This window comes from Octodon degus, unplaced genomic scaffold (genome assembly GCF_000260255.1).
Source record: "Octodon degus isolate 3935 unplaced genomic scaffold, OctDeg1.0 scaffold00125, whole genome shotgun sequence".
NCBI classification, from domain to species: Eukaryota; Metazoa; Chordata; class Mammalia; order Rodentia; family Octodontidae; genus Octodon; species Octodon degus.
Window position 1 is genome coordinate 1,737,107 of NW_004524701.1, and position 24,518 is coordinate 1,761,624.

General features: G+C 38.0%; 1 protein-coding gene across 2 annotated transcripts in view; it reads left to right on the plus strand.

The window, feature by feature from the left end:
• Grid2 (glutamate ionotropic receptor delta type subunit 2) overlaps positions 1–24,518 on the plus strand; it is a 1,592,033-nt gene that overhangs the window by 1,418,154 nt on the left and 149,361 nt on the right. For both annotated transcript variants that reach the window (XM_004640617.3, XM_004640618.3), the window contains one exon: positions 21,563–21,729. In XM_004640617.3, coding sequence (XP_004640674.1) covers positions 21,563–21,729 — 167 coding nt within the window. The remainder of the gene's footprint in view (positions 1–21,562; positions 21,730–24,518) is intronic.

The window sequence follows — 24,518 nt, forward strand, 5'->3', positions numbered from 1 at the left end:
CTTCTTCTTCTTCTTCTTCTTCTTCTTCTTCTTCTTCTTCTTCTTCTTCTTCTTCTTCTTCTTCTTCTTCTTCTTCTTCTTTGTTCTTTCTCTTCATACTTCTTTCTCATTGAATACTTTTATACTTTGCAAAGCACTGATGAATTTTGTTAATAAGTCATAGTCTTATAGGGCTTATAATTGGTCTCTTGCTAAATCACACAATGATAATAAAAAATTTCTGTCTCTTAAGTTGTAGCTTTTTTTATTCCTTTCCCTCCAAACTTCTGACTAATCTTGCTTACTCTGTAAGATCTAAACTAATCCTAGGCAGTTGTCCCTATGAAAACAATTATCATTAATTTTTATAGTTGCATTCCAGTGCATTTTATATCTATACATTTTTGCTTTTACCAAAATGTATTCATATATCCTATGTGAAAGCAGGGTAATATTACATATGTCCAGACACAAACTACATCCATTGTTTCCCTCTGTTGTCAGCCACTTAACTACCTGTCTCTGTGTCCTATTTGGTCAAAATCATGCAGGATATATGCATGTGCCTCTGTATGTGTGTGTGTGTGTGTTTGTGTGTGTTCAGAAGATACAAAGAATTGGATAAAATGAAATGTATCTTCACTATGAGTACATACTATATTAATTTTAAATTTCTTTAAAGCATAGAACAGGCCCTACTCCAACTTGTTACTGATTTCAACCTTTTGTGATAGTTTTCATTCTAAGTTCCTCAGTAATTAAATACACAATCCAGATGGGGATCTCCAGTCCCCCAGCCTGCTAGGAATCAGGCTGCATGATGGGAGGTGAGCAGCGGGGGAGAGCGAGAAGAGTCACTTGCACATCTGTGTTTGCAGCCACTGCCCATCACCTGTATTGCAGCCTGTTACCCACTTCCTATCAGATCAGTGATAGCTTTAGATTTACGCAAGCCCTGCTGCAACTGCACATGTGAAGGATCTAGGTTGTTGGCTCCTAGTGAGGCTGAGGCAGTGAAGCTAGTGCTGAATGGTAGCTGCAAATGCATATTAATGTGAGCAGAAAGGGTTGGGTGCCCAGAGACCATAATCAAGAGTTGCTTACAGACTCATAGCAAATCCCAACAGTGAGTGGTCAGTGATAACTAAGCTGCATCTGCTAGCAGGCCTACAGTATAGCTGCATTTGGTGGCAGGTGTTAAGTCAGAATCTGGCATTTATTTAAGCCCACACATGACCCTCTCATTATTTTATCGACCACCTCCATCCATGGTGCTCTCTCTCTGCACACTTGGGCCACAAGATATCCCTCGCTAAATCAGGAAGAAACAAACATCACTGGAGAGCCTTTTACCAAAGGGGGAAAGCCCATTTAGGAGACAGCAGAAGCCCGGGAGATTGCCCAAAGAAGAAAGCTTCACTTAAAGAAATACCAAAACACCTACTTAAATGGTGAGTTCATTACAGTATATGATTCATGTGCTCCAAACCACTTCATATGATCTGTGGCAACCTGTTGGCCAAGAAAGGCATAAAATCTTCAAAAACACTTTTCCACATGGAGATTAAGTACCCTCTCAAAGGCAAGATTTTGAACTTCTGTGAAATAAGGAATATGAGCACAAAGAAAAAAAGCACTTTTTGAAGGCCACTACTTCACCAGATGTATCTGCACTGAGGACATCATTCTCAGTGGCTGACAATTGTTACAGTTCAGCATCCCTTTATTATTGATGAAGAGTTGTCCTGCCTGCTGACAATGACGTTTGTTATGAACCTTTAAGAGAGGCTACTCTTTGAAAGGTGTTGTATGCTTCTCTTTGACTAAGACCAAATTAGATGACGTAATACAGTAGCAGAGGCTATTGAGGCCCAAGTGTTAGGATTAAGGAATCTCTGTAGTACCTGTGCAATCCAGATTAGCAGAGCTACCAAGTCTTCAAAACAAGGCAATAATGCCTGTTTTTGTGCGATAGTCATTCAGGAGGATGTGCATGAGAATATTATATGCAACTTTTGCTAGTTGTAGAGCTATTCAAATCTCTGAATGATTAGGTATCAGGAAAGCTCAATTGGTCATTGTGTGAATATATGCACAGGTGGGGAGGCTGCCATGATTGGACGGCTTTATGGTCTCACTGCCTGCATCAGAAGTTGCTCTGGATGAGAGTCTTGGCACACTGTGACCCATGGAAAAATGCTTGGTAGCCAGAGATGTCACCTGAATTCAGTAATGTTTTGCAGGATGTGATTACAATTATCAGCACTATAAAGTACATGTTTTCAACTCACGCCTGTTGGCACAACTCTGTACAGGGATGAGTGCAGAGTGCAGGCATCTTCCCTTACACACAGAAGTGAGATGGTTTTCTAAAGGGAGATGACTGGTTAGAATTTTTCAGTTATGTGAGCCACTCCAGGAATTTCTTTTAGAAAAGTAGCCACTATTGGCAGTACATTTCAGTGACAGGAAGGGTGGACAAACTTGCTTACATGTATGGCATATTCAACCTGTTCAATCAATTCAATCTATCACATCAGGGCAGACAAGAGTCTCAGTTCAGGTAGGCAGATAAAGTGGCTGCATTCAAATCCAAACCGGAGTTACACTGGCAACAAGTGAACACTGGGAGTTAGATATGTTTCAAACATTTAAAGATATTTTGAAAGAGATGGAGCTAGGGGCCTCTTTCTACCACTTCATGCATGATCACCTGCTTAGATTTTCAAAGAATTTGAGATCCCTAAACTGGGAAGGAATAGACATATTTATGATCTATTTATGAATAAGCAGATAAATCAACTTTGTGCTAGAAGAGGATTAACTGCTTGAGATCACAGTTGATCATTCCCTTAAAAGTCTGTTCGGACGACTTGAAATCGCCATAAATTACTGATTCAGGTCAGCAAGCACATCCTGAGGCTGCCACGAATGCACTTGCCAAGCATCCATTTCCAGCATCCAGTATGTGTGAAGCATAATTTTCTCCAGTGACAGCAACCAAAATGAGATCACCAAGTGGACTGAACATAAGCAGCAGGCTTCGTCCCAGTGATCCTGTCTCCACACCCCCCCCCCAGATGAGACAGCTTAGTTGCAGGAAACAAGCTCAGGTCTCCCACTGATTTATGGTGAGATGTATAATCCTTTCAATGGGTTGAAATGTAATAACAAAAGAAATACAGCGCATAATAGATGTAGTGTGCTGTGTCACCCTGAGCTTCCTCCTACCTCCTCCCCCACAGAAAAACTGTCTTCCACAAAATCTATCCCTGATGCCAGAGATGCTGGAGACTACTGACGGAGACTATAAAAATCATAAATTTAGGTTACACTTTGTTACACTATTTTACTCCCAACAAAATTCCAGGATTTTCCAGACCAGGTAATGATGTTGACTGCATTCACTTCCAGTTGGTGGCCTGTGAAATGCTGGTACGCAGTCCGCACCCAAGAGCTTCTGTTATGTGGACCTGAATGTGAATTACCTTCAGTAAATTTTTTTGTTGTTTGTCAGCATCTACTTCACTAGAAAACTCAAAAGCAGCAATCTGGAGATAAGAAAAATCTTAAAGCATTGTCATTAATGGGTATTGGGGAGTGTAAAAGAGGTTAAAAGTGCGACATCTGCAATGCAGAGTTGGGCTAACCCCTTCAGCTGTACTTCAAGTAAATAGATTAACAGTAAATAGTAGACATTTCTTCAACTGAAAAGCTTTTAGATGATTACATAAAGTTTCATGGAAACAATTTTATCATCATCAAAACTTTATGTAATTTTAGCCTAAGTAAATTTCACTTTCAAATATACCACTTGAGTCTAAAGTTAAATAATCTTAAAACTATGGTTTCCATTTACTTCCATCAATCTACTGGAAGATTATGTGCATACATAAACAAAAGCTATACTGTAATTCCAGTATTGGCAGAACACCTTGTACCCAAGTAATTCTCCCACAAAAGCAGCCAAAAAGTGGAATTCATGGGACCCTTGAAAGAGATAAACAAGAGAAGTACTTTTATAGGGTTTTACTCCTAGCAGTACTTCTAAGTCCATGCCCAGTTTGAGGCAGCTAGAACTAAAGAAGAAAGTTGCAATTTTATTGGTTTGGAGCACTGCAGGATGACTTCTGAGCTGCCAAAATATCTGAGAGTTAAGGAAGAAGCCAAGAAAGAAGAGTGTCACGGCAGGAGGAAACCCGGCGTCTGCATTCAAGCAACTCCCAAATGTTTGGATTATCCTCCACTGTGTCCATGCAGGGGAGAGACCAGGAACTCCGCTGGAGAGGAACAGCTGGAAGCCGCAGAATGAAGCAGAGTTCAGCTGCCCTATATGATACAGTACACGCAACTTGGACCTTGACTGCTGCCAAATTAGGATGGCTAGATAAACACACTTGATATTCAATTAAAATTCCAGTAATGACACAGAGCTGCCTCAGCACAAATATAGTTTCCTTAAACAAAGAACAAACTTGGTATTTTTAACTTGACCAAACTAAAAAATAATTCTACTTGAAAGACACTAGTAAGAAAATTAAAAGACAAGTCACACAATGGAATATTTATCCTAGGTATTCACATATCAAAGTCATTGTATCGCAATATTTAAATGATTTATAAAATCAATAACAAAAACATACAATATAATTAAAAATAAGAAAAAGGCTTGAACAGTCATTTCATAAAATAAGGCACTTAAATTAAATAAATATAAGATACTCTTATCATATCACCCTATGATTAATGAACAGCATTAGCCATCAGGATAATGTAAATTAAATTCAGAATGATATACATTTCCTATTGACAACTTCTCTAGTGGAAAAGACCAATAGCATCAAATATTAGCAAATGATGTGGAGTACCTAGGACTTGAAGATGTTAATGATGTAAAGTGAATAAAAACCACTCTGGAAATGTGGGTATCAGTGTATCACCAAACAACTAACCTATAATTTGGCAGTTTCCACCCAAGTATATCTCCAGGAAGTATGAAACACTCTCCCCAAGAATGGTATATAGTTATACTTATTGGTCAGTTATGTTTATCTGTAAAGTACAGCCAACTGGCATGTCTAACAACAGGGGAATGGAAGCATTAAAGTGATCAGCACTGAGCACAGGAATACAGAAAATAGGAATGAACTACCACCACCACTGTTATTTCCATTTGGGTGTCTCCCCAACCTTGTACGCCCATCTGCAGGGTTTGAAGAGGTGGCTGGAGCATGGGCCGTGATGCTCCTGGAGGATTCAGCCACAGAAGCCTTTGTAGCTAGATGTGATGGTGAGAGGTGAAGCCGGGTTGGAGGAGGTGGTCACTGGGCACAGCCTGGAAGGGTCTGCCTGCCCTTCTGCTAACTGTATCCTACTTCTGGCTGCCACGCCATGAGCTCATTCTCTTCTGCCATGCCCCTGCCTTGGACCTGGCTGAGGATGTCCTGAAACTCTACAAACTGTGACCCAGAATAAGCTTCTCTTCCACCAAGTTATGGATGGTGAGCATTGCATTTCAACAATGAGACAGTGACCTAGACAGCTGCATAAGCCAGGTGGTTATGTCTGAAAAGTGTTCAAAGAAGGCAGAGCACTCGGGAGGCTACAGCAGGAGGACTGCAGCAAGTTGGAGGCCAGCCTGAGCCATAGGGTGAGTTCAAAGCCAGAAAGATCCCATCTCAAAAAATAAAAAGGCAGAGATGGAATAGTTCATACTGTTTAATATCACCTATGTAAAGCTCAAAAGCTGGCCAAACTCATCTCTTATGATGAGGGAAATCACAACAGTACGTCCACAAGGTGATATTTGACATTCCTTTTGTAATGAAACAAAACAAAGAAAACTTCCTGAGGGACAGAAATGTTCTGCACCTAAACTCGGGTGGTAGAATCACAGGTGTATTTTTTTTGTGAAAACTCATTGAATTAGACACTTCATATCTGTACTTTTCATGGTTAGTGATTTTATACTAATAAAAATGCTACAGATTGCTGTACTATGTGATTTCAATTAAATATAACAGGATTATGATTTGGGCTGGACTGAATAATAGGAATAAATAATTTGGATTAATTATAGCATAGGCAGATGACAAGAGTTACAAGGAACGTGCATAAGGCTACTACTTCAAGCTGTGCTCTGGACATGTCCCGTTTTCATACCTCATTCTTCATTCCTGTTCCTCAGACTCATTTCCATTTTCCATTTCCTGCTTTTTTTGTAAATTAAAAACTGCTGCAGCAGCACACCTATCCCATGTACTGAGCTGTTTTTGCTTGAGAGTAGTTTCAAAAGTTCATCTATGACAGTGGTAGCAAACTGTGACAATGCGTTGTTTTTCATTGGCAGAACGACAAAAGATCTTACAAAAAGATTCACAAAATATTTTACAAAAAAAGACAAAGACAAAAGATGTTAATGTATGTTCTTTTTCCTAAACTAAAATCTCAGTATTCAGGTTGAATTGCAGTACTGGCGCTTTGTGATAAGTGAGTGGGTCTTGGGTTGCATTTGGGCCACTTGTCTCTACAAGGCTTGCCATCTTGTAGCCTGTAGACTGGCAGTTGTGTCTACACCAACCAAGACATTTGTTTTGAAGCTTCAGTCTTCAGTCAAATTTCTAAACTGCTTGTTTCTTGTAACTACGTACTGGGATTAGTTCTGTTTAGATTTGGGCCTAATTATTTTTCTGTTTTGTTGTTCCCCTACATGTAAAACTTGATAATGATAGGGAATTTTTATCTTCAAGCCACTTTGCAGGATTTAATCCAAATTTATGCAAAAATGAATTCTTTGATTTCTTTATAAGAAAATTCCATGTGTGTGTGTGTGTGTGTGTGTGTGTGTGTGTGTGTGTGTGTGTGTGAGTGTGTAACCGAACTGTGAGGAATGCCAGTTATATCACATCTTTATTTTCTCGTTGCTGGACCAAGAAGTCAGTGATACTAAATTATGACAATTGATCACCATATAAATTCTTTCTCAGTGCTTGTGTGCAGTGTGTAATAGACCGTGAACCAGCATCATCTTGAGATGTCATCATGTTTCCAAAACATGACAAAGTAATAATGTGGAAATGTGGCATTTAATCATTTAAAATCTGCTGTGTGCAGTGAGTTATATCACTAATGCCAAGTCCTAATCCAAGAGTTAGCTTAGTCATTTTCCACTTCATTTTATAAGAAAATCCTCCCGTTTTGTTTTCTAGAGAGGTCTATGAGATGACATGGGCACTTTTTCAGCATTCAGCAGTAGTCTGACACCGAGTTCTTCCTTTAAACTCCTGGAAAAGCTTTTTCCTAAAGCAATTGACTCAGTTAAGTGCCACACATATAGTCAGCCTGGGAATGTTCTCTGCTCTCCAGGTGTTTTTGCCATGATTGGGGATAATTATGCATAGAGGTGAAAGAGTTCATTTGAAATTCAAGGCCATCTATAGGTATACACCAAAAGTGCCTGCCCTCTAGCAGTGCTAGGAAGGGGAGGAACCCAACTGTTCTGTAGGAACAAATATGTGAAGTCCACTTGATAGCCATTAACCCTGTGTGCGCCTATTTATATTTAAGTGAGTTAAATTTAAATAAAATCAAAAATACATTTCCTCAGTCACATTAGTCTGCTCCATAACCTGTGTGGTTAGTAGGTACTGCATTGGACAGTATTTATGCTATAAGTATAGAACAATGCCGACATTTGAGAACACCCTATTAAGCTGCATTTTCTGGGTCATATCTATGTTCATGAGTCTTGTAGGTCTACGCTGCTCCACAAAGGTTGGTTTGAATTAGTACACAACTTTATCCTGAAAGAGGTGGCAAGGATGGCAGAAAGCTCATTGATCTGTCACAACATCCTGTTGTTACCCAGCCCTTATTATCATCATTTGAGAATTGTGGCAGTAACATTGCTGAATGGATAGGGAGTGGTCTAGTGGTCTAGTGACCCCAAAAGAGGAAGGAAGTGAAGGCATTTTTCAATAATATTTATCATGTGCTGACATCCGATAATCCTGCCCAGCACAGGTGTGGCGTGATACGCAAATGCAAAAAGACAAAAGCAGCGCCGGCCTGTCACATTTTGTAACTGCATAAGGTTCTGCAGAATAAGAAGAGGCATAGAATAGTAAAACTATATGTAAGTGCACTGCTCCATGAGCGTGGAGAAGGTACAGCAAGAACCTGGAGGAAGGACGCGAGCCAAGACCTGAGGGTCAAGGAGAGCTGATGGGATTAGTAAAACTTACAAAGAATCTAGCAGAGAGTGAAACTGGGAGGAAAGGGTGAACAGAAAAGAAAATTCCTAGCAAAGGAAGAGAAAGAAATATAGAAGAAACAGGGGCAAAAAATGAAACCACCATTTAAGGAATCACAAGTAAGGGAAAGAAGGGCAGGCACTGTGAATGCAGAAAGTGAACCCAATTATAGATAAGATTGACACTCTTAAAAAACTTGGAGTGCTTAACTTCTTGTAGGATATGGTTTACTTTACAGTGTAATTTCCAAAGTTAACTTTCTACTTAATATGTTTCCAGAATATGTGTACACATACCGATTGGCAGTTGGCCAAGTGGCTGAGAAAGGGAAATGCGTGTGACAAACGACAAGACCTAGCAACTTGAGCCTGAAGTTTCCATGTGTACACTGGCTTTTCTCCAAGCCTCTGTCATTATAGTTTTGAATTAACATATTGTCCAATTTAAAGTTAAATATATGTCAATGACCCTCTCAGCACAAATAGGAATAAATTAGTTTTTAGAAGAAAGTAACACTGGTATGTTGTTGTTAATAACCTAGTACTTAAGTATTTATAAATTAACATGGGATTCAAAACATTATTTTACTGTATATTTAAGTATGCTATTTAAAAATTCTAAATATATAACAAGAATATTTCAGTTTTTTATTTACCTCCAAATACTGTGAATTAGACTGCACATAAATTAGGCCTCAATAAACTTGATTCAAAAAGTCTTATTTAACCACATATTTAGATGCTCAAGTAATTTTCATAAGTGTATAAATCTAAAGCATCTTTCTTTTACTTTTTTGCCTATCTCTCATTGTTCTCTTCTTCCTTATACCCTGCTATATTTTTCTATTCTTGAAAGGTAGCAATGGTGTATAGTGTCTTATCCCACATTTTTCTGTGTTTCTAATAATATAATAACATTATATATGTATTATCACATATTAACATGATTTTGGTGATTACTGCTCTTAAAAATAGGATTATATTGTAAACAACTGTGGTGCCTTGCTCACTCACTCACAGAAATTCTTCCATGGAAACTTGTATAGCTTTAATGGATTTTTTTTAAAGGTTCCATAATGCTTCATGGCGGGAACACATCATCTAAGACGGATGATCATTACCACTGTTCCTAATTTGGTGCTACAATAAACAGTAATATACTGGATCCTTGGACATTAATCTTAATTTTTGTCTGTGGGATATAGTTCTGGGAATTAAATTGCTGGACCAAAAGTCATCTGTGTTTTTGTAATTTACATAGATGTAGCTTATGAAAAAGGCTATAGCCTTTTCCAGTTTCCTCTTGCAATGAATGAGAATACCTATTTCCATGCATCTCGCCAGCAGTAGATACTAAATGCTATGGCAATAAATATATAGTAGCCCACTGATATTTTGTATTCACCTAAGGACAAGTAGTTTTTTCTCGTGCTTGTTGAACACCTACATTTGTTTCATTTTGGAATTGCCTCTTCAGATGCTTCATTTTTCTTTTATATTTTTTTTTCTAGTTAACAGTCGAGAAGTGTCTATGTTTGCAAACATTCGCTTTTTGTCCCCTGTATTCTAGCTCTAATATTTTTCAAATTTATTATTTTTCTGTAAACTTCATAAATGGTATCTGTTACCATACTAATTTGTTTAAACTCATTTCATGTAAAAAAAAAAAAAGACAAATTTGCACGTATAATTTCTGAATTTCCCAGGTTGATTCAAAAGCATCTTCCATATGCATGCAGTGTTCACTCTTCTCATTGTTTTCACGGGGATTTTACTCTTGACTTTGAAGAAATTGGTCCATAGACTAATATTTATGAATTATTATTTAGAGCAAGAAAAAGACAAAGATCTCAAGGGCTGAGTAGTGAGGCTCTTGCCTAGCATATGTGAGACCCAGAACTGGATCCACAGTGCCACAGAAAAAAAACAAAATAAAACAAAAAGAAGATTTTATGTCAATTATGCCAATAGCATTCATTAACATAGTGACTATGTATATATTCATTCATTTCTTCATGTATTCACTGTGATACTAGAAACTAAATTCACAGCCTTCACACTGAGCTACATCCAGCCCTTTTAAAAATTTATTTTATATTTTGAGCCATGGTCCTGCTTGGTCCCTAGCTGCCCACGCAGGACTCAAACTTGGCATCCTCCTCCTGCCTACTCCGGAGTGCTAGGGTTACAGGCAGGCAGCACCACAGCTGGCAAGAATAGCTCCTTGAGAGGCAGCCTAGAATGCAACTGCGTAGAGAAGCTCATACTAATGTGTGATAATAATTATATGTTATTACTTCAACATGAAATAGGCATTTTAAATTATACATTATTCTGTATCATTTATTTTTATTATAATGTGCCATTACTTAATAGGAGTAGTTAATAGTAGATGTATCAAACAATAGAATTAATTAAAAATAATATGTGTGATAAAAATAAAACAAAGCTTCCACACGGTGGCACCCACCTAGAGTCCCAGAACTCTAAGAGGCTGAGGCAGAAGGACCACGAGTTCCAGCCCAGTATGGATGTCTTAGTGACTCAGTGAAATTCTGTCTCAAATAAAAAATAAAAAAATGGTTTGGAAATGCAGCTGAGTGGATTATTTGGCATTAATCTCCCATACCAATACCAACAGGAGAAATATATATATATATATATTCTTGTTATAGAGAAAGATATATATAAAAATGTTTCATTAAGATTGTTTTAGGTCAGTGAATATAAGTTATTTTCACTGTTCTTTTAGCTCTGTGTTACATATTTAAATCTGGAATGTATACAATGACACATAAACATAAAACTTTTTAAAAGGGGAATCTAAATATAGTAGGGCTAATAAAATAGCTATCAACTATATTAAATGGCAAAAACAATTCCGTCCCACAAAACAATAGTTTAATTTTATGCTTCTTTTTTTTAATAACACTTCTCTGATTTTCCTTAGCTTTTAGGACATTCCTTCCTTTTACATAGCAGTAAATGATCTAGTCAACCATACAATTTACCTTGGGCTGTGTCCCTGCTTCTGTGGAGCCCACATAAATGGATCTTAGTGTTGTTGCAATGAGATGTCAAGATAAATATGCTTCTAACAAAAATGTTTGATTATGAAATACTTAGGAGGCTACTTATTAGCAATAGCACATTTCTAAACTTGTATAAACCAGTTCCCTGCTCTCCATAACAATGTCTGTACACTTCTACAAGCTTTCTTTTAGAGACTTAGATTTTGTCAGTTATAACTTTTGCAATTCCAAGTTTATCATTTAGTTTAGAAAGTGTCTAAAACTTCCATAATTTTAAAATGCTCTGTTGCACATAGAGTGACATAAATTCAACCTTGCTTTCTTAGGAAAATGATTTTTAACATTGGAAGAGTAAGTTGAGTTTTGTGAAGTCAGTGCCAGATTCCAAATACAGTACAGTATTAGTAAAAGAATTGAGAAAATCCTAAATTGGCACCTCCATTTGGTGATATTTTTAATTTCTGAAATTGCATTACCTTTCAAAAAAATAAATAAAAGTTCTGACTTTTTTCACTAGGAATTTTTAACACAATCCACGCCTAACTTTGAATGACTGAGGCAGGGGCAGTTCATTCATTTCTGTGCAGGCTCTGTATGGCTCCTTCAAGTATCATCAAGCCAGTATGGAAAAAAATAGGATAGAAATTTATTTATGTTAGAACATAAATATGTGATTCTTTTATTCTTTTATCCATTGTAACTCTCAATGTTTTCCACATTAGAGAAAAACATTCTTACTGAAATGTGATTTTATGACAACCAGATGTTTTAATGATTAATAATCATCTCTGATCACCTGTTGGAGGAAGCTATCACCTTCCACTTTTACTATGTGAAAGCTGACACATGCTTATGCACATTTTGAGAAAACTGAAAAGTAACTAAAAACTTTTATTATAAAAAGGCCTTAGCACCAGCGAGACAGCTCAGCACATTAAGTGCCTGCTTAGACAAGCGCACGGACCAGGGTTCAATCTTAGGTACCATATGCCATGCTGACCCCACCCCTGGATGAACTGAGCTGGCCACGGAAACCGGATGTGACCGTGCATGCCTGTTATCCCAGTGCTGGGGAGGCTGAAAACTAGAGAATCACTATGAGTCCAAGGTGCATGGTGAGATCCTCTACCAAATACATAAAAAAAAAAAAACAACCCTTTAATAGTACATGTAACCAAATCACACTTTTGTGTGCAGTGTCGTTTATAAAGTCTGCAGGGTAATTTACAGTAAGGCCTTTAATTTCCTTTCCTGAGACATTTGTAACTGAATGTGCTTTGCCTGCATGGGCATCTGCTAAGCTGCAGAATATGCAGTCTTGTTTCACATGGTCAAGATACCAGAAGACGTTTTGGGCTTTTTATGCAGTTGCATTAACAGCAAGATAATTTGAAGCTTCATTTTTTAAATCATACTACATAATAACTAAAGGAGTCATTTTTGTCACCATTACTGGACTAACTTCAGCGAGGGAAACACATTCAAGTGTGATCTAAAAGAATCATTCTATGATCAAAGGGCCATCAGGTGATGACAACGTGTTTTCCTTTTGTTTTCGTAGACCCCAAATTAGTTCAGTAGCTAATGCTTTCAGCTGGGCATTGGTCTTTCAGGGCACATGACAAGTTCTGATCGATTTAGAATTGTTGCCAGATTTATCCCAACATTGTGGGTTTCCCTCCTCTCCGTTCTTTCACATCTCCCCCACTAATATCCAATCCCAATTTATTTTGGTACTTTAGGGAAGGGTCTACAGGTTGTTCAGGGTCTCACACTAGATCAGACTCCTAGTGATCTGCCTGTTTACAGCCTCCCAAGAGCTGGGATTACAGGCATGCACCACCACGCCCAGTCTCAATTGCCATTTCAGTGTGACCCGACTCAGGGGTAGAGCCGGCACAGCAGGCCTGGGAATCAGCAGACCCTGTGCCTGCTTGTAAGTGCTTTAACCCACTGGAGCTATTTGGCTAGTGCTCAAACTCTTCTTTTTTTATTTTTTTTTTTTGTAGGTTATTTATGTTATTTGCCTCCTTTTAAGTTATATCCTAGTCTCTGAAATAAGATAACAGACTTATTGAGCCTTAATTTTTGGTGATTCCTGGGTTGTGTGTTGTGTTGATGTTAGCATTATAATCATCCTTATCTTCATTATTATCTGAACTCTTGGGAAAAAGTGATCACAGTTTTTGTGATGTTAAAAATTAAATCAGTAGCACTTCAGGTCCAAGAAAGCAGTCAATCCACAGGCCAGGGGCTGCTAACATTGCAGTTCTGGTAAACTTAAGATGTACATCGGGATGCACGTGGATATGTAACAGCGAATGACTCCTTATCATAAATAGCAGGTCACAGTTGCCAACATCAGCAGTGGCTGGTGGCGAGACAGTCCCTGCAGGAGGCAGATGATCCTGCCACATCCATCTGCAGGAAAGGCACTGTGGCTTCCTGCCCCTATATTGGGACCACAGCACAGGGTTTTCCCACTATCCTTTTGAAGCTCTTGCCAAAAGCCTGAACTTTCTGGCTCCCTGAAGGACTTCTCAGGTGGGAGGCTTTTGGGGCTGGAATGGGGCCATCACAAACAAACCAGGACAGTTCTTCAGCTTACATGTATAGGTACTTTGTCCTTCAAATCACCCACTCAGTATTTTAGTTGGGAAATTGGGGTTACCTTGTTTGTAGCCTCACAGGTATAGAGAGATTCGATTGAATCTGATTAAGTGTTGTTTTCCATTAAATGTATAATCTTTCCATTACCACGGTGCTATTCTCTGAAAGGAATCCATTTTCTACCTCATTTCACTTTCTTGGATGTGGCACTCACCATTGGGTGCTTATTTTTCTCTGTCACAGCATGAAGTTTAGGTCTAGTTGTTAAGTTATCCTAGGCTTTCCCAGGTTTGGTAATTGAAGGAGGTAAACGTCCTCTCTCCCCATAAAACACACAAGGTAACTCACAGACCCCATGCACGAGACAGACTGAAGCAGTCTGGGAGTTCCCAGGACTTGGGCAGTGCCCCTCCTCAAATTCAGCTAACTTCCAGGTGAATTTAAAAACCACAGAACATGTGTATTAGTGGCAATAAAGGCCTAAGACAGGAAGCCAGGAGAACTGGAGTTCACCTGTCTCCATTCACCATGCTTTCCTCCCACCAACTTCCCTTGCTGCCTTCCTAAGAATTTTCAAGACAGTCAAGGGCTGGGGATATAGCTCAGAGACACAAGTGCCTGCCTGAAAACTGCAAAGTCCTGAGTTCAATTCCCAGTACCAAAAGTAAATAAACTGTTCTGGAAAACAGGCACCCATCCTGAATCAGAATTCATGGATCTCTTTCCTGCCAGAATTATCTAAAAGTCTGGCCTTCTGCCGTTCAGACCCTCACAACCCTTTGTCTTGAGAGAAAGCTGCCAGTGGAAGAAGAAGAAGCCACAATTCAGTTTTTATATTCTGAGAATGTTCTAAGAAACTCCTTTAAAAGTTCAATATACCAATACCCTCCAAAAAGCCAAGCAAGAGGTTAGATTCAGAGGTAGACACATCTGATTCTCTTCTGGGTTAAAGAAAGGTTTTTAAAGGGTAAATATTGATTTATTTAAAACATATTCATGTCTCCTTTATGAGAACCTGTGCCTTGTTCCGAATATCTCACATCACAAATTCAAATTTCAATACAAAGCAGGTAAAATATGGTAGATCCACAATGGAGGCAGCAGTAAACAAAACCATCTATATTTTAAAAGTCAATCTTATGCTCTTAAATTTGGACTTGATCATGATTTATTATGCTGAATAAATTCAGAGAATTGATGAATGCTGCTAAATTATTAACTTGTCTAAAGTGAAGGAGGACACCACCTAGGACCACATAATAAATATTAAATCATTCTCATCTTAAGGACTCATGTGAGCGATGAATTATAAAGACCACTGTAGGTCGATTCTGGGTTAATCATAACTCTTCGTGCCCATAATTCACACTCGCTCTATCACCCACTGACCATTGGTTAAAATTGTAAAGGATTTAGTTGCTTAGCATATAAGATTAGCATTTACCTCCCACATGTTGTTCTCAAATCTTTTAATTTTTATTTGATGAGAAAAAAATAATGAATTTCTATTCTTCAGCTGAAATTTTCAGAGATGGTACTTTGGATTCAAACTTGATACTCAAGGATGCTTATAAGCAAAGTTCACAAAATCAACATGCCTCAGGAGGCCACAAACACAGAAACCACCATTCTGGTGATTCTGACAAGTAGCAACCTTTCTTTTTCCATGCTCAAATCTTTCATCTTAATATTGCGGTCACACAGCATTAAGAAGTTGCATTTCTTTTTTCATGGCCCTTACCATACAGTGCATTACATTATGCTTATTTACACAAATGTTATTTCTCAAACTAGATGGGCTGTGCCTAAGGCAAAGACTACACTATCTCTCACATGCTTGCCTTTCTATGGAGAATGTCTTCCAGAAATGTATTTTTAATATTGGGAAAGTACATGGAAGATGATCTTGAGCTCAACTTCTAAATCTACAACTTGTCTTAGAGCCATCTTGAGCATCCTGCCTCCTCTGTGAACTGTATATCATAATATCAGCTGCCTTGCAGCATTGCAAAGAAGACAGTGTTGTATGTGGAAAACCATTTTCAAGAGTTAAAAAGTGCTTCATAACTCTTATCAATGACCATAAAGAAAAAAATGTATGACAAAGATAGTGAATGCCTTCTCTAATGAGAGGGAAATCTTATTTTACCCTTTTGGTTTAAATTCCATCTCTCCATAATTGTTCTCACTGAATATTTTAATTAAAAGGATCATCACTGCTGTCTCATTATAGCTTCAGATTTTGAAATTGGCTTTTAAGGGATATATTAAATTAAGGATTGTTATGAGAAAGAATATTGTTTATGTATTTAGACGAAGATTGGTGGGGTAATAGTGATAAGCCATGTGTGCCATGGACTTTTATAGTTATTATAAGAAGCTGATGTCTAATGAATTCAAAAGAAAAAATGCTTTTGGCATTGCTCATAATGGCAATATCAGAACAGAAGTATAGGAGACGGCATCGTACACAGAGAAAGTGAAATACATCATGGTCCACAAAATGATGAGGAGCACAGGTGCAGGTTTTGAAAATAAAACTTTTCATCCTTTACTTGGCAATCAATGCAAATATTTGAGAAAATAATACTGAGTGTTTACTATTCTTCATATGACATACTGAAAGTTGAAGGGAAAAAAAGAGCTGTTGGATTAGGATAGTGTTCACAGACAAGAAGCCATCTCCAAAGAATATCTGTTCAATCAGTTAGGCAACGTGCATATGGGACTTAAATAGCTGAGGTCTTCTCAGGCAACTGTTTCTATGACCAAAGATCTGAGTATTCTAATTCCTCTCAATTACAATCAATTTCCCTTCTCTTCACCTACTTTAAACACAACCGTTCTTACAACAGTTCCAAGATATGCTCCATGCTATGGAAATGCAGCGCTGGACTAATCTCTGCTAGGAGTTGTGAATAGTTTGAAGATAGAGGGTCAAGACTACATTTGTAGACTTTACAAGCTTTCACCATCTTAGAATTCATGAATATAGGTTATTAGAAAAATTAAATTTAAAGAATTCTGTGGGAAAAATGCAGGAATTGGACCAAACATCACCCAATGTCATTTCAGAAGTGCGACACTGCTCACAGGCTCTTCGCTCTCAGCAATGGTTTTGCAGACACCAGCCTGGATCACTAGTGGTTGCCAATGTTTATCCGTGTGAGATTCAGAGATTGATAACACTGGAGACAGATATCACAGCGGGTATTTTCCTTCCTCTCCATGGAGCCTGGAATTCATTGACGTGAAGCGCAGAGATTCACATTGCCCTCTGTCTTACCCAGCATAAAGTACTCTGTACAAATAGGATAAAATTTTTCCCAGACAACCTTTCAATTCTGATTCTTTTGAAAAGTGACTATAGTCTTTGATAATCAATGTTTTCCACCCAAAGGACAGAAATTGTATGCTTTAGTTAATAAAAAGGACCTGGACATTTTCAAAAGCTAAAATACTTTGGGTTACTAGGTAACATTTTATTGCCCTTGCTACAAGCTATAATCATGCTGTTTTAATGCTTCTCTTTTTAAAAATTCATTCATAGTGATTTGTAACATTAAATTTCCAGAGACAATATGGATAATGTTACCATACATTTAAATAGAGCTCCTCAGTTTATGAAGCAGTAACAATAATGCTGAACACTTTTTTAATTGCAATGTAATATGTCCCCAACTGGGGATGTCCCTAGAGAATTGTAAAGAAGCTACAAGAGATTCCAGGAGGCCACATGGCTGTTTGAAACAGAAGAGCAAAAATTAAAGTGACTTATTAGTGGAAGCTTTGAGATCACTACTGTCTCAGTTACTATAAGTTTCAACCTAGGATGCTCACAGCAGACTTGAAAGTGGGTGGCCAGTCCACAGGATCAGAAAGGGGACAAAGATTATGGATAACTTCTGAACAATCAATGCAGAGAAAATCTAACCAAATATTTCCGTTCTGTTACCATCAACACTCCAAATATTTCATAATTATTATAATTTCATTATTCTTCATGCATATAAACTTATTTTTGTTATTTTACTCACATTTTATCACTAGTTGGCAAGATTGCTGAGATGCATGCTCCCAGGTCCTGAACAGCAAATTTCATGGTAGTAAGGTTGTGATTAGGTCTTGAACCTATACTTCTAATGGCAGACTAATTGTAGCAGTACTGCTCTTAGAATCACATTTTGAGAAGAAAACTGCTCATTTTGATATAGTGACTGGTGCATAACAAACCCTCCATGAGTATTATTTGCACAGATTGCTTTCTTCCACAGAACAATGTTTATCTTTGTTTGATTGCCTCATGATCTGGTTGGGGTTCCTGCTCAAAAAAGTAGTAAGTAGTCATAAGCTGTTCTCCAGGTTTTAGGCTGTTCATGTGAAAACTTTTGTGTAAAACAAATATATTGAAACATAGTAGTTAAAAATATAGCCACATATTCTTCTAGCTTCATTGTTTCTTTCAACTTGAGTTCTTTTGTTTATTATATTTAATTTGTTTTCTGTGGTGTGACTACTACTCCAACATACTGACATTTCTGAAATCAATATGCCTCATTTCTTGTGTTTTTCATATCTAATGTCCAATATTTGAATTATGCTCTTAGCAATATAATCTACATATTGCATGAGGTCGATTGCTAACTGGTGGTCAAATTGTTACACCCAGCTGAACTGAACTAAGGTGGTGCTGGGTGTGTGAAGCCCACCTCAGGATTGTTGCCAGCAGCTCAAGAGTCATAACTGAAAGGCTGAAGGGAGGTTGGCTTTCCTGATGAACTTAGCTGTTCTTGGAGGAGGAAAAGCTTAGGACATCTGAGAATGCTTGCAGGTCACTTTAGGGGATCTCTGGTCCTTATCCTGAGCATCACTTCCTGGATCCAAAAGGAAAGATGGTGTACTGTTCAGCCTCCTGGAGAAGCTTGTCATGTTGGCTTTCCTAATGGGAACTCGGCTGTCCTCATCATTTGGAGAAGCTCAGGACCTCACTGTTGCTGAGGCTGGCTGTGGTACTTTTTGGGGGCGCTCTGGTTCTTACCTTGAGCGTTGCTTCCTGGCTCCAGTTCAGATCCCTCAGCCTGCTGGCACAGGTCTTTCATCCTGCTGGCACAGACTTTCACCGCTGACCTTTGGGCCTTCCCAGCTCGTATCTGTGAAGTGGGCCTGCATGAGGCGTTGCCATGAGCTGTAGGCCTCCAGTCAGACTTGTGGAAGGCATTGTTACAGGTTTTCGCTACATTCATGCAAGGTGTGAGACTCCAGACCCTCGGCTGCATTCTTAGGTCTTCAGTGTTTAGACAGATTTCCTGCTCTCTTTGTATGTGATTCTTTCAGTGATTCTGTATAAAATAATGTGACTAGTACTCCAACATACTGACTTTTCTGAAATCAATATGTCTCATTTCTTGTGTTTTTCATATTTAATGCCCAATATTTGAATTACGCTTTTAGCAATATAATCTATACATAGCATGAGGTTGGTTGCCAACCGGTGGTCAAATTGTTACACTAAGCTGAACTGAACTGGGGTGGTGCTGGGTGCGTGAAGCCCGTATGTGTCCTACATTGTATTTTTCCCCTTGCAAAACCCAGACCATGACATAGCACTATGTACTTTTATAAAAAGGGTGCTTTTTTCTTTTACACTTAACTTTCAGCCTTAAAAACACTTCATGCTGCTTTATCTTTAGGCTTTATGACATGTCTTTATTTGATATTCTCCATCTATAATCACTATTTTCATTTAAAAAATTTCTTTGCTATTCTCGTCCGTTTCTAATGACAAGTTTAGAGAAGTCCTTTAGCCATCACACCCAGGATCACATTATTAAGGAAGCTGCGGAAAATTACTCTTCCTTTCTGCCAGTGCACTTTCCCTCTCAGGAGCAAATAAGGTTTTATCCAGAATGAAGTCTGTGTCTTCTGTCAAGCGCTGAAGTGTTCATCAGCTGCCCTCTGCTCACAGATCGCTACATTCTGAATAGCAACATAAAATAAAGGGCTCTTTTTCCCAAATTAGTTAACTTTTATTGATGAATTGAGAAAACAAATAATTTGTATATCTCTTTGACGTACTCTGATGTGGAAATCTCTGGCTTTCTAAATTACTTGTCCAGTTTATTTTTGGTGTACTTCTTAAATATGTTATCAAACATGATGATTTTGGCTTTACTTGCTAAGAATTTTTGTCTACTAAGTTGAAACCAACTTTTTGTTTTCTGCTTTATTGCACAGGCCAACACTGCCATGGAGATATTAAGTTTGACAGATAAAATAGGTATTTTTTTATTTAATAGCAAGGCAATTAAGGTTTCAGCTTCTCGTAGTTTTGCCACTTGTTGGACAATTCTGTGTCTCACTAAGGAGGAATCTGTTTCCTTCCTTTTTTACTGAAAGACAGGTCAATGTTTTCAGTTTTGTCAGATGTCTTTCTGATGTCTCTTTCAAGATGATGTAAAATATTTTAAAGGCCCATCTGTAAGATATATTGTCCCAGGATCCACTCTGGTGTTAAACTAGTGTTACTTTGCCTTGTATAATAACACTACACAGTTACTTTGACAAAAGCAACTAACCTTTGGATTTAATTATTCATTCTGGTTTTGTTGCAAGTTTCTTAAATTCTATTTTTGTATATTAACACTTCTCTAGATAAATTTCATTAAAATGTTTGAGATGAATTGGGGAGAGTAAATGTTTGAATTAGGATATACATGACTATTGAGAGGGAAAAAGGATCACTAAACATATTGTAGGTGACCTAGAATAAAGTTATGTTCCCAAAATGAAGACAAAGAAGGCCATAGAGTTATTGTTCTGTGTTGCAAGGCCCACCCTACAGGTTTAAGTACAGTTGTCAGGTATGCACAGACCACCCTTGGCAATAGGTTAATTTAGAGCAACATAGAACAGAAAATATCTTGTTGTTAAAAACATTTATTTAAAATATAGGTCATATGTGAAGGGATAACCTTGCATTCAGATATGCAGAAACCCGCCTGACTTTAAATCTTAGTAACCCAGTGAGATCACTTTCTAACAACTCTGAAGCATAGTCTTCAGGTTTCCCCATGAAGGAAGTCAAGTTTCAAGCATCACTGAAATAAGAGGCTCAAAGACATTTAGTTTTATGCATTTATTGTTCTTCTAATCTAAATAACTTTTACCAGTCAGGAATTATATTACTACTAGCAATGTTGCCTAGAGTGAGACTCACATTCCACTTTAATAAGTTTCCATGAGAACAGAACTTTATTTATTTATTTTTAAATCATTTTTTAAAATATATTTGATTGCTACAGGGTCTCATTATGTAGCTTGCACTCATAGTGATCCTCCTGTTTTCAGCCTCCCCAGTGCTGGGATTATAGTTGTATGCCACTATGCCCAGGCTCTGTGGTCAGCTCAGCTGATTCTGGAGGCAGGACCAGCACAGCATGTGGTGCCGGGATCAAACCTTGGTCCCTGTGCTTGCCTAAGCTTGTCGAAGCAGCACTTTAGTCTGCTGAGGTATCTCACTGGCCCCCAAAAACAGAACTTTAAATTAACCAAATTGCAAGTTCTCATTCAGAATACAAGTTTTTTTTATATGTGACTGTTGTATGATGGTTTTGTGATAGATATTTCTTGTCCATCTAACCTGTGACTACAACCTCAAATACTCTTTTGTTCTTTGTTAATATTCTTACAGGTAAAATTTGGAAACTATGCTTTCGTATGGGATGCAGCCGTGCTGGAGTATGTGGCGATCAACGACCCCGACTGCTCCTTTTACACGGTGGGGAACACAGTGGCTGACCGGGGCTACGGAATCGCCTTGCAGCATGGCAGCCCTTACCGAGACGTTTTCTCACAAAGGTAGGATTTGTGTGGGGGCCAAGAACGGAAAGCAGAAATTTAGACCAGAAAAAAATCTATGTGACTACCTAATCTAGTCTACTTCTTTGTGAAGATAAAAATATAAAGAAAAAGAAAAACAAAAGTAGCTATAAGCGGCAAGACTACTTCTTCAACCATATATTCAAGTATTACTTGTTTTTCATGTAGGAATAATATTGCTGTATATAATTTGACTTATTTTCAAAAAAATTATATGACAAATAAATTGACTATATTATAAATTTTTCTTAAAACTTAATTAAGCAGTCTAGTATCTGAGGTTTTAAGAACTAATAAACATCATTAAGAAAACTAATCCATCTCTAAGAATGGTGAAACATAAAATCAACTTTAGGTCCAAGTTAAAATTCTAATATTCTACAGCACATAATGGCAGGGATATTTTTCATCTAGAATTTTTAAAGCAAAGGAGTAAAAATATAAAGCTTCCCACTTCTATCAAAGCATATATGAGCCCTTGTCATGCAAATCAAGGAGACCATGTATTAGGAAATTATCACGTTCTCGAAGAAATTCTTTTGTAAGAAAATTGTTAAGAAAGGAGATTGTAAAATATATATTTGAGATTAATAATATATGTGAAAGACTGGCTGGAAAAGAATCCATAAGGATCACAGTGAATACATTCTAACTTCTACCAAACAAGCTTGGACTTCAGAGAAATTAACATCTCACAGGTAGAAGTGCCTTGCGGGGGATCCTGATAAAGCTCTTTGTTTTCAGTCAGTTATGGATAACGAATGTTAATGCTTCAAATTTCAGATTATTTGATTTGCATTTCTTCAAATATTAGGAATCCAAAAGGCCAAGCTTTTCATATTATTAAAAAGAGATCTAAAACTTAGTAGTTCTCGATTTCTGATGTAACTTATCTATTAGCTAAACATAAAAGCTTATCTACAAAACAGAAAAGCTAGACTAATTTTATAGTGTTTTAATATGGTATTTTTCTGTGTAGCAAAACGTTCCAAAGTATCAGTCTCAAGCACGATTTCTCAGTTAGGAGCCACTAAGGCAACAGCGACATGGCTGAGCTTGGCTTGGGATCAGACCTGGATCATCCCATGGCTGGACCCTCTAGTCCAGGCAGGGTCAGGCTATCCTCACAGCCAAGAGCAGCTGGGAAGGAGGCTGGCAGAACCACGCAGTGCCTGCTGCGCTCGGCTGCGGCCCTCGTCCCGCCATCCACAACCACTTCCTGCAGTGTCTCCAAACCAAGCCCCAGGTCAACAGGCTGGGTACAGCTGCTCCCCCCCACTGAAGAGGGAGCAATATTTACAAACAATAAAACAAACCCAGTCAAACCTTTTGGTGCTAAATGTGAGACAAACTCAAAATATGCATGTACCCAAAGCAAGAAAGGTATAAATGATTAATCAACCAAAACACATTTATTGATGAGCAGACTAAGGGGAACAAACTGGAAAATCAATTATGTAGCAGGAAAACTTCCAGTAAGGCAATTACAGTAGAGTTAGCGATAACAAAACCCATTCACAGGCATGCACAAGCTCCGAGTTCATCAACAACACAAAACAAAAAGAAAATGAACCTATTCATATGAAATAATAAATAATACAGATATTTCTGCAAATGCATATTGATACTCACATTTATCTATCTATATAATACCAGTATTACCTATTTATATTGCCTTATAGTGTACAGCTGAGCTATCAAAAGAGTTGGACAGCATGCAGAACAGCATGGGGCAAAGGAAACATGAGTAAAAGCTCTCCAGAGAAGGGAGCCTTAAACTTGACCTAAAAGGACCAGGAGAGAATTTCCTGAGGGCAGAGGCACAGCACCTCCCTAATTTGGACAAGAAAGTGGAAAAGCCCAACAGGTGCAAGGGGAGGCAGCTTCCATGGGGAAAGACCAGCAGCAAAGATGCAGGAGTCCTTAACAGCTCCCAGGTGGTTGAGAAAGGATTATTGTTACTTGTTACGGTTCACAGTGTTTTTCGCCTCTAAAAATCTTTGTTTTCAGACCTGATTTCTGAGTGTCTAGTACAAAAAATTACATGATAATACTATTTTGTGATGACACCAAATGTTCCCTTTTTATAATCCTGTGATACTTAATCCACCACAGTTTGATTCTGAAGGACTGTACTCCACTGAACTGCTGAAAAGTAATATTGCGCTGTGAATAATAGCTTCCCTTTGTTTGATAGGCATTATGATGTTGACAGTTTCAAGGGCCCTTTTCTGTGGTGTTCCTTAATAATGACACCCTGCATGCTGGTCCCTGGACATCTGGAGGAAAGGACAGCCAAGAGAGAGGCATGACCTGGCACCCTCAGTGTGCTGGGCTCTCTTTCTACACTTGCACTCCAAATCTCTGCCTTGATTCAGAAAATGTTAACTTCTATTCTTTATGCTGAGACATTAGGAAACAGAAATCTTTGCTTGTTTATTAACTAATTCTAAAGCATATAAAGATAATCATATTTAACCATTGTCATACACTTTAGAAATTATGATATCCAGATAAATTTATCAGTCAATTTTCAGCCATTGATTAAACTTGACCACTGATTTCTACTGTGATGATTTTCAGTGAAAATGACAAAGTTCTGGGTTGTTTTTTGAACTTCATATTACTTCTTTTTCAGGTGACTTTTTCCCTATCTCAAAGTAATAGCATGTAATAAACATATCAACAATAATACATAGTGAGACTGTAGCTATGTTTTACTACCTGCTCTTTGCCAGGTATTTGTAAGCTTATTCTTACTCAATAAG